A 13,946-nucleotide genomic window follows, 5' to 3' on the forward strand; every position below is an offset into this window, starting at 1 on the left:
GAAACTCTTTTTTGTCATTTAAAAGGACAATAATCAAAGAGGAAGTTGCATATAGATATAGGAAGATGACTGCCTATTTTGCGACAGTGAACAATAAATAGAGATCTTCCATTTCCCCCCTTTTTTCTATGTTCGGCAAAGTCGTCAATTTTGACAGATGTCATCTGACACAATTTATTTAAACAGAATACCATTGTTCTTATGACTAAGTTTGGTCAAAATTGCGCAAATAGTTTCAGAGGAGTAGAATTTTGTAAAAATTAACGACTACGCACGACAAATGACACAAAGTAATGAGAAAAGTACCGTAGTAGTTATTTTTAAAATTTATTCAAATGATATCTGATTTTCTACATTTATAACAATACAAAACCTGTAATAGAATAGGGTTCAACACAAAAGACAGATCTTCGTCAATTCATGCAATTTTACTACCAGGCGGATAAACGTAACCGTGTTATGAAAAACAACCAGGATCAGGACCAGGGTCATTTCTGTGATTGTTCAAGGGATAAGAGTTACAAGCATTGACTAATGTTGTTCCTACATTCGCCATTCCTATTTCTATTTCAGGTCCACCATTTGTCATAACACATTCCACTTCAGAAGATGATATCGATACAGTATTTTCTATCACGTTTTTCTCTATACCATTTCCAAGTGATCCAAAGTGGTACTATAACAATGAACAAGTTACTTTAGGAACTAAATTTCTACAAGTAACAACATATTCAATTGTACAAATCAGACAACATCGTGTTTTAGTAAAGGTAGAAGGTTTCGTAAGCAACTTAACTGTACACAAAGCTGAGTATGGACTGTATAAATGCGTGATTCGAAACAGTTTTGGAGAGGTCAACCAGATATTTCTTATTGAACAAGGTAATATTAAGTTTAGTATTTTGTTTTCTTGACTTATTCCATTATTTTATGAAAGCTATACTTCAAAGCTTATAGGGAGAAAGAAAAGAAGCTAGCTTTACTCGTTAATATATAAACCAAAATATCAGATTCATTGGAAATTTCGAAAAAGTCATAAGCCAAACCAAATCAAATGAATGGATAACAACTGTTATCCACTTATATTTGATGTGTGTCCCTCAGTTTTAGTTTATAACCCGGATTTATTTTTTCTCAATCGATTAATGAGTTTCGAACAGCTGTATACTACTGTCGCCTTTATTTGGTTCAGTTGTTCCTTGTGCAGACAATAGTTCATTACACATGGTTTTGTAGCACAAATACATAATTCAATTATATCAACAACATCGTATGAACAAAACACACAGACATAAAATGTTAAAAAGATTGGGGTACAGAAGTAAAAATTTTGATAAATTACAGATGTTGTCTATTTACAGCCGAACAAAAATAGATCACATGGTTAACACTTTTGAAAAGTATCTGGACTTTTAAAAGTAATAATTTCCTACTAGCTGTACATTAGCCCAATTAGGGTAACACGTAGGAAATTTTATGGAACACACACATTAGATTCACATTTTCGAGTAGCAGAAGTTATGAATAAATTGTTCTCACAAGGAATAATTCAAAGTGTTGTGAATATGTTGATCGTATCTACCTTATTCGATTTGAAATCAATGACATCATAGATACAATTTAGTGTGCCTGTTACGATGCATCTTTTCCTGTATGTGATTATTGTCACAGATTTGCAAACAACAAAACCTCTCGGTTGAGAAATTCTTGTAGTTATTAAGTTTTTGTTACAACATATACATTTACGAACATTACAACAGTAAAGTACATATTTATCTCGAAGCTGATACGATATTTCAAAGCCTGCATTACCAATATTTGTTTCCTTAATAGAGTGTAGGAGGTTTTTAGGTAAAACCAATGTTATTTAACGACGAGTTGGAGTGATAAATTGAAATTATCCAAACGAAAATTCAACGGACGTAATCATGAGTTTGTTTACCGTTATTGAATGTCTGTTTTGTAGATGACAAAAAATTTATATATGATGTGGAATGAGTGCCAATGGGACAACTCTCCATCCCTGTTACAATTACATAAGAAAACCATTTTAGGTCAAAGTACGGTCTTCAACCAAGAGCATTAACACACACCGACCAGCAAACTATAAAGAGATAAATAAATTACTAGTGTGAAACCATTCAAACGGGAAAACCAACGGTCTAATCTATATGAAAAAAAAACAAGAAACGAGAAACATTTATGAATCACCTCAACAAACGACAACTACTAGACTTAGGATAGAATCAAAGTAATGCAGCGGGTTCTCTAAATTTTCGTTGTTTACTTTTATGTTAAGTCCTTCTCTATTGATCAGACTTCAAAAACTGGTAAACTACTGTTCAATTAGTTTAGTAAGGAATTACTTATGTATGTCGGAACTTTATTCCACGGTATTTGTAATATCTAGAACAAGTTTGCTATTATATGAAAAAAGAAAGTCTGAGCACACTTATAATTGGTTTAACCAAAACACATATTGTACTTTCACCATGCCATATTATCAGAGTCATGTATGCAGTAAATGTAGATAAATACGTTGTGGGTCGTTGGTGTATTTTGTTGTATTGTAAAATTAATTTAGGTATGACTTATAATTCTTTTTGGTGTAATAATAATTGGTAGTGGAAGCTAAATCAATTGAAAATAAATTAATTAAGACAAGATGTATACCACTGTTTGCTTTAATTGCAATGTTGACTATTTATATCATATCTAGAGAAAAATACAGCGTTTACGGACATAAGGAACACATATTAGAGGTTCTAGAAATGTTTTTTCATACCAATATAATGCAAATACAATCATTTTGATTCTTTATATATTTTAATAACAGTTTTTAGACGAGCTATTATGAGTAATTCCTAGCATCTTTGATGAGTTTTTTTTATAACCAATGGGTCAATGACACTACTGGTGGAATTTATACTTACCGAGGGTATCACCAACCCAGTAGGTAGCACTTCTGTATTTACATGAATAATTATTGATTTGGTCATAATTGTTAATTATCTGTTTATAAACCTTGAATTTTTTTGAAATATTAAGGCTTCCCTACGTCAGGAGTATACTACCGTAGGTGAATTTGGTAAACCTGTTAGGAATTTATCCTCAATGCTCTTTAACTTTATTTTGCCTTTGTAACTTTTCAAACTCGCGTCTGGTGCTTATTCAAAAGTTAAATTCTTATATCTATGATGATTTACTTACAATCTTGAAATTATGAAATAGACAAGTTAAACAATTACAAATGTATGTTTTTTTTAACATGTATATTTAATCTAGAAATAAATACAGAAGCCAATACGTCAGCAGCTTCTACAGGAGACAGTGTGACAGTGATTATTGCCATATGTTCATCAGTAGTTGGGATAGCCATAGTGGTTATTTGCACCATTGTTGTTATCAGAAGAAGTTCGTCGCAAAAGTCAGGTAATTCTCTACGATACCAGCTGTTTAGTAATCATCATCTTGAATGCCAATTTTTATTTGAATTTATTAGTTTCCAGCTTTCAAAACATTGATTGTTTAGATTTAGGAAAAAACATTTAGTTTATGCTATTAATTAGAGAATGCCAAGAAAAAAAAGAACATTTTCCGTCATACCTCAAAATATTCAAATTGTCGTCTTCAATTGCTGAAATTAGACGGTATCAGTATTTGTGTAAAGAAAAACGCATTATAACGCTTAAAAAGAAATATCAAGTTTTGAATCTTGGTTTGTCGTGTCGACATACATGTTTTAATAAGTATTATGTAAAACAATATCCATACGTTATATATACGTATGACATTTTTTAGAGTGCCGGTAGAGTTAAAAATTTCAGTAAATTAAACTTCTAATAAAAAGTCTCACGAAAATAAATCTGACATGCAATATGAAACATGATATTGCTGTTCATTTGTGGGTATAATAAAAGCTGAATAAGTATATCAAACAGAAGAGATAAGTATTATTGTTTTATTTCTCTTTTTTCGATCTTCGACATCAAGATACTAGAAACCTAGTCTCTTATCAGACAACATGTATTAAAGGAGATATTATGAATTTCATTCTATTACTGAAGTGGAATTCAAGCTAGTACAACTTTTAGTATTTGTTAACTTGTGCTTAAAATCGTCTAGGAAATCATTGTTAAAACAAGTAAACATGTTGCATAGATACTCAGCTTTGATGTGATGAAGCAAAGCGAAGCATTGTCGTCCTTTGTATCATTTAAATGTTTTATCAAAACACCAAATAAAAATAGAATAGTACTTTAAAGCACCCAACAGGGAAGAAGAAACACTGCATTTCGAACTAAGGAGTCACAGGCTAATACAACACAAATCATTAGCAAATTATAACATCAGTGCACTAGTTCAGTAACAAGAGTCAATTTATCTATATATCGAAATATCAGACTGTAGAATCATGTCTTTTTAGATCGTGACAAAGAATGCACTCTTGATCATTGCTACAAATAATTTTTTTAAGCAGTTTAGCACACGACTCTAAATTAATAGCATAGTGCTTATTTCAGGCAAATGAAATTGAAAATAGAAATGAGGAATGTGTCAAAGAGATAATAACCCGACCATAGAGCAGACAACAGAAGAAAGTCACAGGTCTTCAATGCAGCGAGAAATTCCCGCTCCCGAAGGCGTCCTTCAGTTGGCCCATAAACAAATATATATACTAGTCAGTGATAATGAACACCATACTAAACTCCAAATTGTACACAAGAAACTGAAGACTAACAAATAACAGAGGCTCCAGACTTAGGACCGGCGCAAATTGGCATGTTTATGAGATCTCAACCCTCCCCCTATACAAAATTGACCTTAAACGGATTTTGCAATTTTTTGTTGTTGTTATAAAGCTCTTCAACTGATTTTGTTCTTATATATCTATTGCTTTCAACTATTCGGCTTTCAGCGGTTTTTTTAAGGTTAACTAGTAAATTCTTCGGACGCATTAAAGTTAATGTTTTATATTCATTTTTTTCAATACTTGACAATTGATATACCATTATTTTGCAGACAGATATAATTCTACAATGCCAACAAGGTAAGTGGATTTAAGTCAAATGTAGTAATTGTGGTTCATATGAGCCGACTAACTCCAAAAAGTTATAAATCCTCATCATAAATATATATTTGGTTAGAATTCCAACAGCGGAACAAACTAATTCACAATAACATTTTGTAGAGCATTCAATCAAAATATCGTTAGGCAAAAGGTAAACACGTGTATAAAGGACGATGAAATTTTACTAAAAGACTCCTTTGACAGTTACAATTTTTTTTATCCTTAAAAACAACAGTAAAACCTCAAAATGATACTAACTGCATCGTGAGGTTTAGCTAGCATGTTGTCAGATGAAGAAATCATAACTTTCCAATAAGATGATGTGACAGGATGACTGAAATCTATAAACACATTGTATTGCTACAGTAACAAATTGATGTGAGCGTCTCAAATAACTGTTTTATTTCTCTTTTTGTGATATTCGACATCAAGATACTAGAAACGTTTTCTCTTATCAAGTTTGGTCAGGACTTTTTTCACTCTTAACAAATAATAATGTGGGATGATACTGCTTGAAAGACTACTTTAAATGTTTTTGATGACACACAAGTTGTGTTCGTGGGTTTTCAAACTGTTCTAATGCATTGATGTACTATTTTGGTTGATTCGATCAGTTCGTCAGTTCTTTCCTAAGGGAGTTTGAATGTCCTATTAGTGGTTTCTGTCTCGGTGTTATACATGTGCTCCTAGAACAGTAGAAATAACTCAGAGAATAAGAAGTTATCTTATGACACTAATGATTATACCATTTCTCAGTGACGCTGGTTTGTAGTAAACTTATTTTCGAAATGTGGGAATCTACTTTTGTCCCTGTGTAAAACGGGTGCTCCGAAAAGAAAGACAATAAAAGAAAGAAGTCAATCTTGAACTCTGATGATTTATGACGATTCGTCAGTGGTGAATTTGATTTTACCAATAATGCGAGTTCTCTGTGAGACATGTGAGCTCTGAAAACTGTGGAATTTACTATAAAAAGAAGAAAATTATCAAATGGTTAAACACATATCTTCGATTTTGATTTTAGTTTGTTTTTAGTGATGCCGGTTTAATAAAGTGATTATCTATGTTATCTAACCCTACTTCATATCCAAATATAAATAAAAAAAAAAAATATTGAAAATCATTATACAGATCTACAGTTAGGCCATTATTTTAGATAGTGCTGAAGATCATGCTAACTGTTTGTTTTTCATTTTGATAAAGCTTGTCCGTTCACCACTGCTTTCGATATTGAAAATCATTGTAATAAACATATACAGTATTAAGACTTAATATAGAATTACTATGTTTATAATTTAACTTTGGATGTAACGCGTCTTCTGATTGGCTGACATTATTTTGTTATCAGCCCATAGCCATAATTAAGTCATGTGACCGTGACGTCATCAACGTTTTTTCATGGTTTTTTACGGTTTAAAATGGAATTTAGAATTAAATCATAAGAAATGACTGTAATATTTTTTCTGTCTATTCGAAATAACATAAAAAATGTGGTGCACACTGTCAAATAACCCGCTACGCTCATTATTCAGTATGCATCAAACTTTTAATGTTATTTCTTCATAGACATAAAAAAATATTACAGTTATTCCTTAAATAACTTGTTTTTTTTTCGTTTATGTTGCAGAAATGAAGATAGCACTTATGACACAATAAGTATGTCTACTCGATCAAACAGACCAGAACAGCAAGCAGATTATATTGAAGTGTATTAACTACTGAACATTGTAATATGTGCCATATATATTGTGTGGTTTGAACGCCATTTTATTTAACTCAGCAATTGAGTACGTATGTTCTAAACACATGAATGTATTCAAATAAAGACAACAGTAGTATACCACTATTCGAAATTTATAAATCGATTAAGAAAAAACGAAAACAAATCCGGGTATCAAACTAATACTGAGAGAAAGCATCAAATATAAGAGGAGAACTATATATATGTTACAGTAAATAGGTGAAATTAGGAATTACATGTAATAACTAAAATGTAGGAATTACATGTAATCCCCGATGTACTTAGAGTAAATACAAGTAATTCCTGAAACGGCCCAGTTATTACCAGTAATTACTAATTTTAAAATGAATTTTTACACCTATTTACTAACTGTTAAAACAATGATGTAATATTGTAAGCTGATCAAAAGTTATAAAAAATGATCAGCCTAAAATGTACCTTTTTAGCTCACTTGGCGTCCGTCGTCCGTCGTCTGTCGTCGTAAACTATTTCAAGAATCTTCTCCTCTAAAACTACTAGGCCAAATACTTCTAAACTTTAACTGAATGTTCCTTAGGGTATCTAGTTTATAAATTGTATCCGAAGTTTTGATCTATCAACAAACATGGTCGCCATTGCTAAAAATAAAACATAAGGGTCAAATGCAGTTTTTGGCTTATATCTCAAAAATGAAAGCATTTAGAGCAAATCTGACATAGGGTAAAAATGTTTATGAGGTCAAGATCTATCAGCCCCGAAATTTTCAGATGAAACATACAACCCATTGTTGGGTTGCTGACACTTAATTGGTTATTTTAGGAAATTTTGCAGTTTTTGGTATTTATCTTGAATATTATTATAGATAAAGCTAAACTGTAAACAGCAAAAATGATCTAGTAAGATCTACAAATAATTTTTATATGACCAAAATTGTCAATTGACCCCTTAAGGGGTTATTGTGCTTTAATGACAATTTTTCACAATTTGTTCAACATATTTGCTAACTTTAAAAAATCCTCTCCTCTAAAACTACTCAACCAAATTCGAACAAACTTCAACTGAATGATCAGTAGGGTGTATAAAATAAAGTTTGTGTTTTATTTTCTATTTCGTCAAAAAAAAACATGGCCGTCATGGCTAAAAATAGAACACAGGGTAAAATGCAGTTTTCGAAGAACATTTAAATAAATTGAAAAGCCAAAATAATCATTGATGAGAGATTTAACAAAAAAAATTAAGATGAGCGATTCAGGCTCTTGAGAGCCTCTTGTTTGTTATAAGAGCATTAGCTACGAGATATAAAATAAATTAAATATGATTTTTTTGGTTTTTTAAATCATTAATGAAAATTATATAGTGAAATTAGATTCACTTTTAGAGGTCAATCTGGTTCTATTTTACTAAAATAAGCAGAGAAACATGATTGATGATTTTTATTCACTTGCAAGTGAATAATTGGACCTCATTGAATACGTATAAATTTCATGTGACCTTCAATTCAACCCCTAGCTGGAGATAGGTTACCGATGTATTCAGATTTAGAATTGTAAGGATTTCGAGGAACCCAATATCTCGTCTACTTTAGCTGTAAGTCGCAGGCTCAACACAAATGGAGAAAAAATATCAAATCTTTTGACTAGTGCTGTAAGAACCTTCTGTCCAAATTTGGTTAAAATCGAGGTTTGTTTATGAAATGTAATAAATGTTAAAAAAAAACCTTTAACTGCAAAGTGTATGTAATGTTAACTAGGGAAAAAACGAAATCCAATTAGAAGGAATATACGAAAAGGGATTTGTTTTACAAACTTTACTTCTGGATATTATGATCATAAACAAGCTTCTGTCCAAGTTTGGTAGAAATTTAGGATATTCTGAGAAAGTTAACAAAATTTTAAAAACTGTAACCAAAATGCGAATGTAATGTTAACTGGCATATAAGTAAAATGTATAAGTAAAATACGGAAAAACTTGATTTTATTTCTACAAAACTTACTTCTGGAAAATTATAGCCAAGCTTCTGTTCACCATGTTCACGTTTGGTAGAAATCTAGGATAATTTAAGAAAGTTATAAAAATTTAAAGACCCTTAACCGCATAGTGAATACTTGTACAGTAGTTGTCGTTTGTTTATGTAATATATACGTGTTTCTCGTTTCTCGTTTTGATTATATAGATTAGACCGTTGGTTTTCCCGTTTGAATGCTTTTACACTAGTAATTTTGGGGCCCTTTATAGCTTGTTGTTCGGTGTGAGCCAAGGCTCCGTGTTGAAGGCCGTACTTTAACCTATAATGGTTTAATTTTTAAATTGTTATTTGGATGGAGAGTTGTCTCATTGGCACTCACACCACATCTTCCTATATCTACTTGTGAATGATGCTGACGATAGAATGGTTTGCTGTTTTTCGGTTTTAGCCACAAAGGTCGCAGGCTCGACAAAAAGAAACATAATGACAACATTGAAAGAAAATCAAAAGGAATGGCTTATTCAATCCACAAAAGATGATTCTTATGCAGATAAAAACCATAATAAAATTTTGTTGTGGGGTATATAAGCTGGAGTTTGGAGGTCTTGAAAAACTCATAAAGAAGAGAAACACAAAAATATGAAATGTGATACTTGAAAACCATCAAATTGTATAAATTTGCTTGTGAAGAATTTCAGCTTTATCACAACAGTCTGACAAAAGAAGTCGTAAATAAAAGTATTTTATATGCAACAATAACAACAAACAACAAATATGTTATTTGCCACCTCAGAAACACAACGTTAAAATGTAACACACACAGAAATGAACCATAATATAAGTATGGCCATTTTCCTAACTTGATGCAGGACATTTTAAGAAAAAAATAGTGGGTTTAACCTGGTTTTGTGGTCTGCTAAATCTCCTGCTTGTATGGCAATGTTAAATATAACATGAAAATGACAACACTACATGACAGGACCACAATACAAATAAATGGGAGCACATTTAGGACAGAGAAACACACGAATTTTCCTTTTTACAACATCGATCTTTTGAAGGAAAGTTAAACAAAACGAAAATGACATAGATCTTTTGAATGTTTAATGGATCGAGATGAGTATTTGCTGACTTATTATTGACATAAAGTATTGAAACGGGAGAGTGGAGGTTTTATAGAAATAGATAAACGAACGTAAAAAACCAATAAAAAAAAAGAGAATCGATAAAACTTTACTTTCACTTATGAAACACATCAACAACGGTCAACCACTAAATATCAGATTCCTTACGTAATACAGGTGCAAACAAATGCAGCAGATTTGAACGTTTTAATGGGCACCAATATTCATCCTTACCTATAACAAAAGTATAACTTCACAATTTCGACATACATCTGAATATATAGCAAAAAGACGTTCCGCAACAAACTATCAGTCGATCTGTATTACATGTATAATTAAAAGTTACCATGTGAAATTTTACACTGATCGCTGACCTGACATTTGATACTATCGAAGTTACAAATTTACAACACAAGCTGAAATACTTGATGTAAATATATAAGGAAAAAATCAATGTATTATCTCAGATAAACCTATAACCGACAATGTTTTATGAGCTATCATATCTCATCTGATGTCTTAAAAACAATATCTAAACGTCATAACTTCAATTTCAATTTCTAAAACACAAGATGTAATAGTTTTTGTATTTTCACTCATGTTTTAATTTAGTCTTACTTTTGTTAAACCTGTAGAATTGACGGAAATTATTGACTTTTGTCTCTGTAGTGTCGTAAATTTTCTGAAGCATAAGTCCGGGGAACAAATGATTTTACACTTGCCCAAATACCAAAAATTCAGATATTTCTGCGTCTTTTTCTGTTTTAATTGACAAATTCGGGATAGAATTGTCAATCTTATGAGTTTTTACATTAATGTATTTTTGGGGGGATAAAATCGTTTATTAAAAATACAATAACAAACTTTGATAACGTGTGCTGTAAAGTTTATCAAAAGGAATTTTTGTACCTTTTCGTATGGACTGGCTCATATGTTATGTCGACTATTTCAACTCCCTCAGGCAAAGTTGGCTTTAGATGAATTTGGCTAATTATTTTAGGTATTTTTTGACATACAGCTCTTCAACGGTTTCGGTACTTATACATCTTCGGATTTCAAATGTTTGGCTTTGAGCGTTCCTGATGAAGGTAAATCCAGAAAAGCGCTTCGGACGCAAGAAATTAATAACGTGTTGTTTTCAATATTATTCATCACTGGGTCGATACCTCTGCTGGTGGACTATCAGTCCCCGAGGGTATCATCAGCTCGGTAGTCAGTATTTCGGTACTGACATGATTTAACAAACTTTACTAAAATTGTCCGTTTATAAATTTATAAATTATTAAGAAACTAAGGTTTCAACTCCCTCAGGCAAAGTTAACTTTAGATGAATTTGGCTAATTATTTTAGGTATTTTTTGACATACAGCTCTTCAACGGTTTCGGTACTTATACATCTTCGGATTTCAAATGTTTGGCTTTGAGCGTTCCTGATGAAGGTAAATCCAGAAAAGCGCGTCGGACGCAAGAAATTAATAACGTGTTGTTTTCAATATTATTCACAAGTAATTGAAATTAAATTATTCATTTATGTATTTGAATATTTTTTTTAAAACATTTACTATTGAAATGCTCAATGCTCCAACATTTCGAATTTGATCAATATTTACTAAATTATATTGTCAGAAATTGTGTACCATCAAAATTCGATTAACTTTCATGGATGTTAATACATATGTCAGCGATTATTAAATTGATTATCCCGTAAGATGTTTCAACACTAACCTTAATCCGTTAGCGTATTGCAAGATGTATGACCCTTCAACGATTAATCAATAGATGGTCAAGGATGACCATAAATAAAAGATGCTGATAGAACTCAGGAAGGGATAATTAAAACTAGTGTGTTGTCTTACATTTTTCAAGTTGATTTTGATTATCAAAAGATTCTCACAAAGTGTTTAAAGTTAAACACTGGGTATGATTGACCAATCATCACCAGAGTTTCACAGACTAAATTTCACAATACTAAAATCGTTGAATGTTTAGAATCATCACAACTGCAATGCAGGCGCCTTACAGTTGGGTCCTCCATGACAAAATCATTCTATGACGGTATACAATTTATCAAATCGTTTGTCAATGTTGCATGAGAAGGAGGTGATAAATAAAAACATTAGTATTATACCGCTGTTCAATAGTCTTAAATTAATTTAACTGCAAGAGGGGCGAAAGATACGAGAGGGATCGAAAACAAACTGACAATGCCATTGTTTGAAAAAGAAAACTAGAGGCTCTAAAGAGCCTGTGTCGCTCGACTAAGTATATGTGAGTATTTAAGATAGGAAGCAGATGGATTCATGTCAAAACTGTGTTTTGGTGATGGTGATGTGTTTTTACATCTTACTTTACTGAACATTCTTGCAATTTACAATAACTCAATATATTATTTCTATTTTAATATGAAAAATTCATGGTCATTTTAAATATATGGTTCCAGATGAAATAATTATAATAAAAAGCACAATTGAATTTAGACCGAATGACGTAAAAATTTCGGGAATGACGTCATAAATAAAATTCAACGGAAACGAATTATCAACCGGTCACATAAAACTGGAATCCACTTAATTGAATTTCGCTTCACTGAAACTGATAACCAAAGTGTAGCAGTCAGTCGAGAACCAGCTTATTATCATAAAACGGGAGATATATATACAGTCAGTGACTGTACATAGAACATTTAAAAAAAATGATAAGAAATTATTATAGTAACGGTCAATGCAATTTGACTGCGTAAATAGCACAGATGCAGTGTATACAAAAATTCAAGTCGTAATTTCATATGATACCTGATTATAATAAACTTTCTGAGATGGAACATTCGGTGGAATTAAACAATTATATCATGCTTATAAGGGGTATTTGCCAAAAATACCGGTTTCGAGGTAATCAAATTTCCCTCGCCTAACGGCTCTGGAAATTTGTACCTCTCAACCGGTATTTTTGGCAAATACCCCTTGTAAGCATGATATATTTGTATAATATTACTAGAACACACCCGCGAAATCGCGGGAAATAGAGCGTATTTAAACTGTAAAAAATGTATAACTGGAGAATTTCAGGAGAGGTATCAAAAGTCAAAGGTACTTGGGGACTGGGCACATTTTTCTGCCCTCCCCCTTTTTTCCAAATACTGATTTTTATTCTTTTCTGTATACTATGAACATAAATATATACTATAATTACTAATATGAGGAAGGCGCTACCTTAAATGCCAGCTTTATACTAAGACAATGTCCTATGTATTGATGGTTGTTTGTTGTTTAACGTCCAGTGGCAAATATTTGATGCATGTTCAGAACGAATGTCGAAGACTACATTAACGTATTGTTTATGTCTAAAAGAAAGTTCAGATGGAAAATGTTTAGGGAACAAACATAGAACTTGAAAAGGCATGAGGGGTTATGCTATTTTTCCTGAAAAAATATTCTGATTCCAAAATTGATGAATAAAAAATCTGTTCGAGGATAGGACAAAAAAAATATTTTGAATCCAGATCTTTACCAAAAATGATTTTATCTATCAGGTATGCAAAATAAATTTAACTTTTATATATCTAAAAACATAAAAACTTCCCAAACCGCACATATGTCAGTTTGTACACAGTATTTTTTTAGGTGATAATTATTATTAAGGTCATATTTGCCAATTTGACTGTTATGATATTATTAAACCTTAATACTAGTGTTAAATTTTGACTAAATAATTTTAATTGATATCGCTGAAGGGTTTCAGTAATAAAAATCTGACTCGAATAAAAACCATTTGTATTTCTGATCATCTCAAGTTTGTGAGTTCTACATAAATATCATGTACTATTAAATTCTGAGTCGGTTTTAGGCCATAGTTATTATATTTTTAGTTTTCACGAATTTTTTTGACAAAACCAATGGGTAGGAGGACGAAAAAAAAAAAAAAAATGCTGCTGATTTTTTTTTTAATACCAACCGTCAATATCAAAATTTTTTTTTTTTATTTCACCAGGAGATTTTCTACTAGTGTAACAACTATTTTTTCTTTTCTTGACAAAGTTTGAATTGAAAATCAATGTGCAACAGCTTAC

The 13,946-nt window shown here is 31.5% G+C and overlaps 1 protein-coding gene across 1 annotated transcript; it reads left to right on the top strand.

Moving 5' to 3' along the window:
• Positions 1–280: 280 nt before the first annotated feature.
• On the top strand, positions 281–6,872 carry LOC134688188 (uncharacterized). The gene is made up of 5 exons (XM_063548659.1): positions 281–290; positions 574–882; positions 3,286–3,432; positions 5,023–5,050; positions 6,699–6,872. The coding sequence occupies exons 1-5, from the start codon at positions 281–283 to the stop codon at positions 6,784–6,786; spliced, it is 582 nt and encodes a 193-aa protein (XP_063404729.1). The 3' UTR covers positions 6,787–6,872.
• Positions 6,873–13,946: the final 7,074 nt, after the last annotated feature.

Source organism: Mytilus trossulus, chromosome 10 (genome assembly GCF_036588685.1).
Source record: "Mytilus trossulus isolate FHL-02 chromosome 10, PNRI_Mtr1.1.1.hap1, whole genome shotgun sequence".
Classification (NCBI taxonomy): domain Eukaryota; kingdom Metazoa; phylum Mollusca; class Bivalvia; order Mytilida; family Mytilidae; genus Mytilus; species Mytilus trossulus.

Coding starts and splice junctions, on each gene's coding strand:
- LOC134688188 (XM_063548659.1), top strand. Junction 3,433..5,022: donor AAGTTCGTCGCAAAAGTCAG/GTAATTCTCTAC, acceptor ATTATTTTGCAG/ACAGATATAATTCTACAATG. Junction 5,051..6,698: donor AATTCTACAATGCCAACAAG/GTAAGTGGATTT, acceptor TTTATGTTGCAG/AAATGAAGATAGCACTTATG.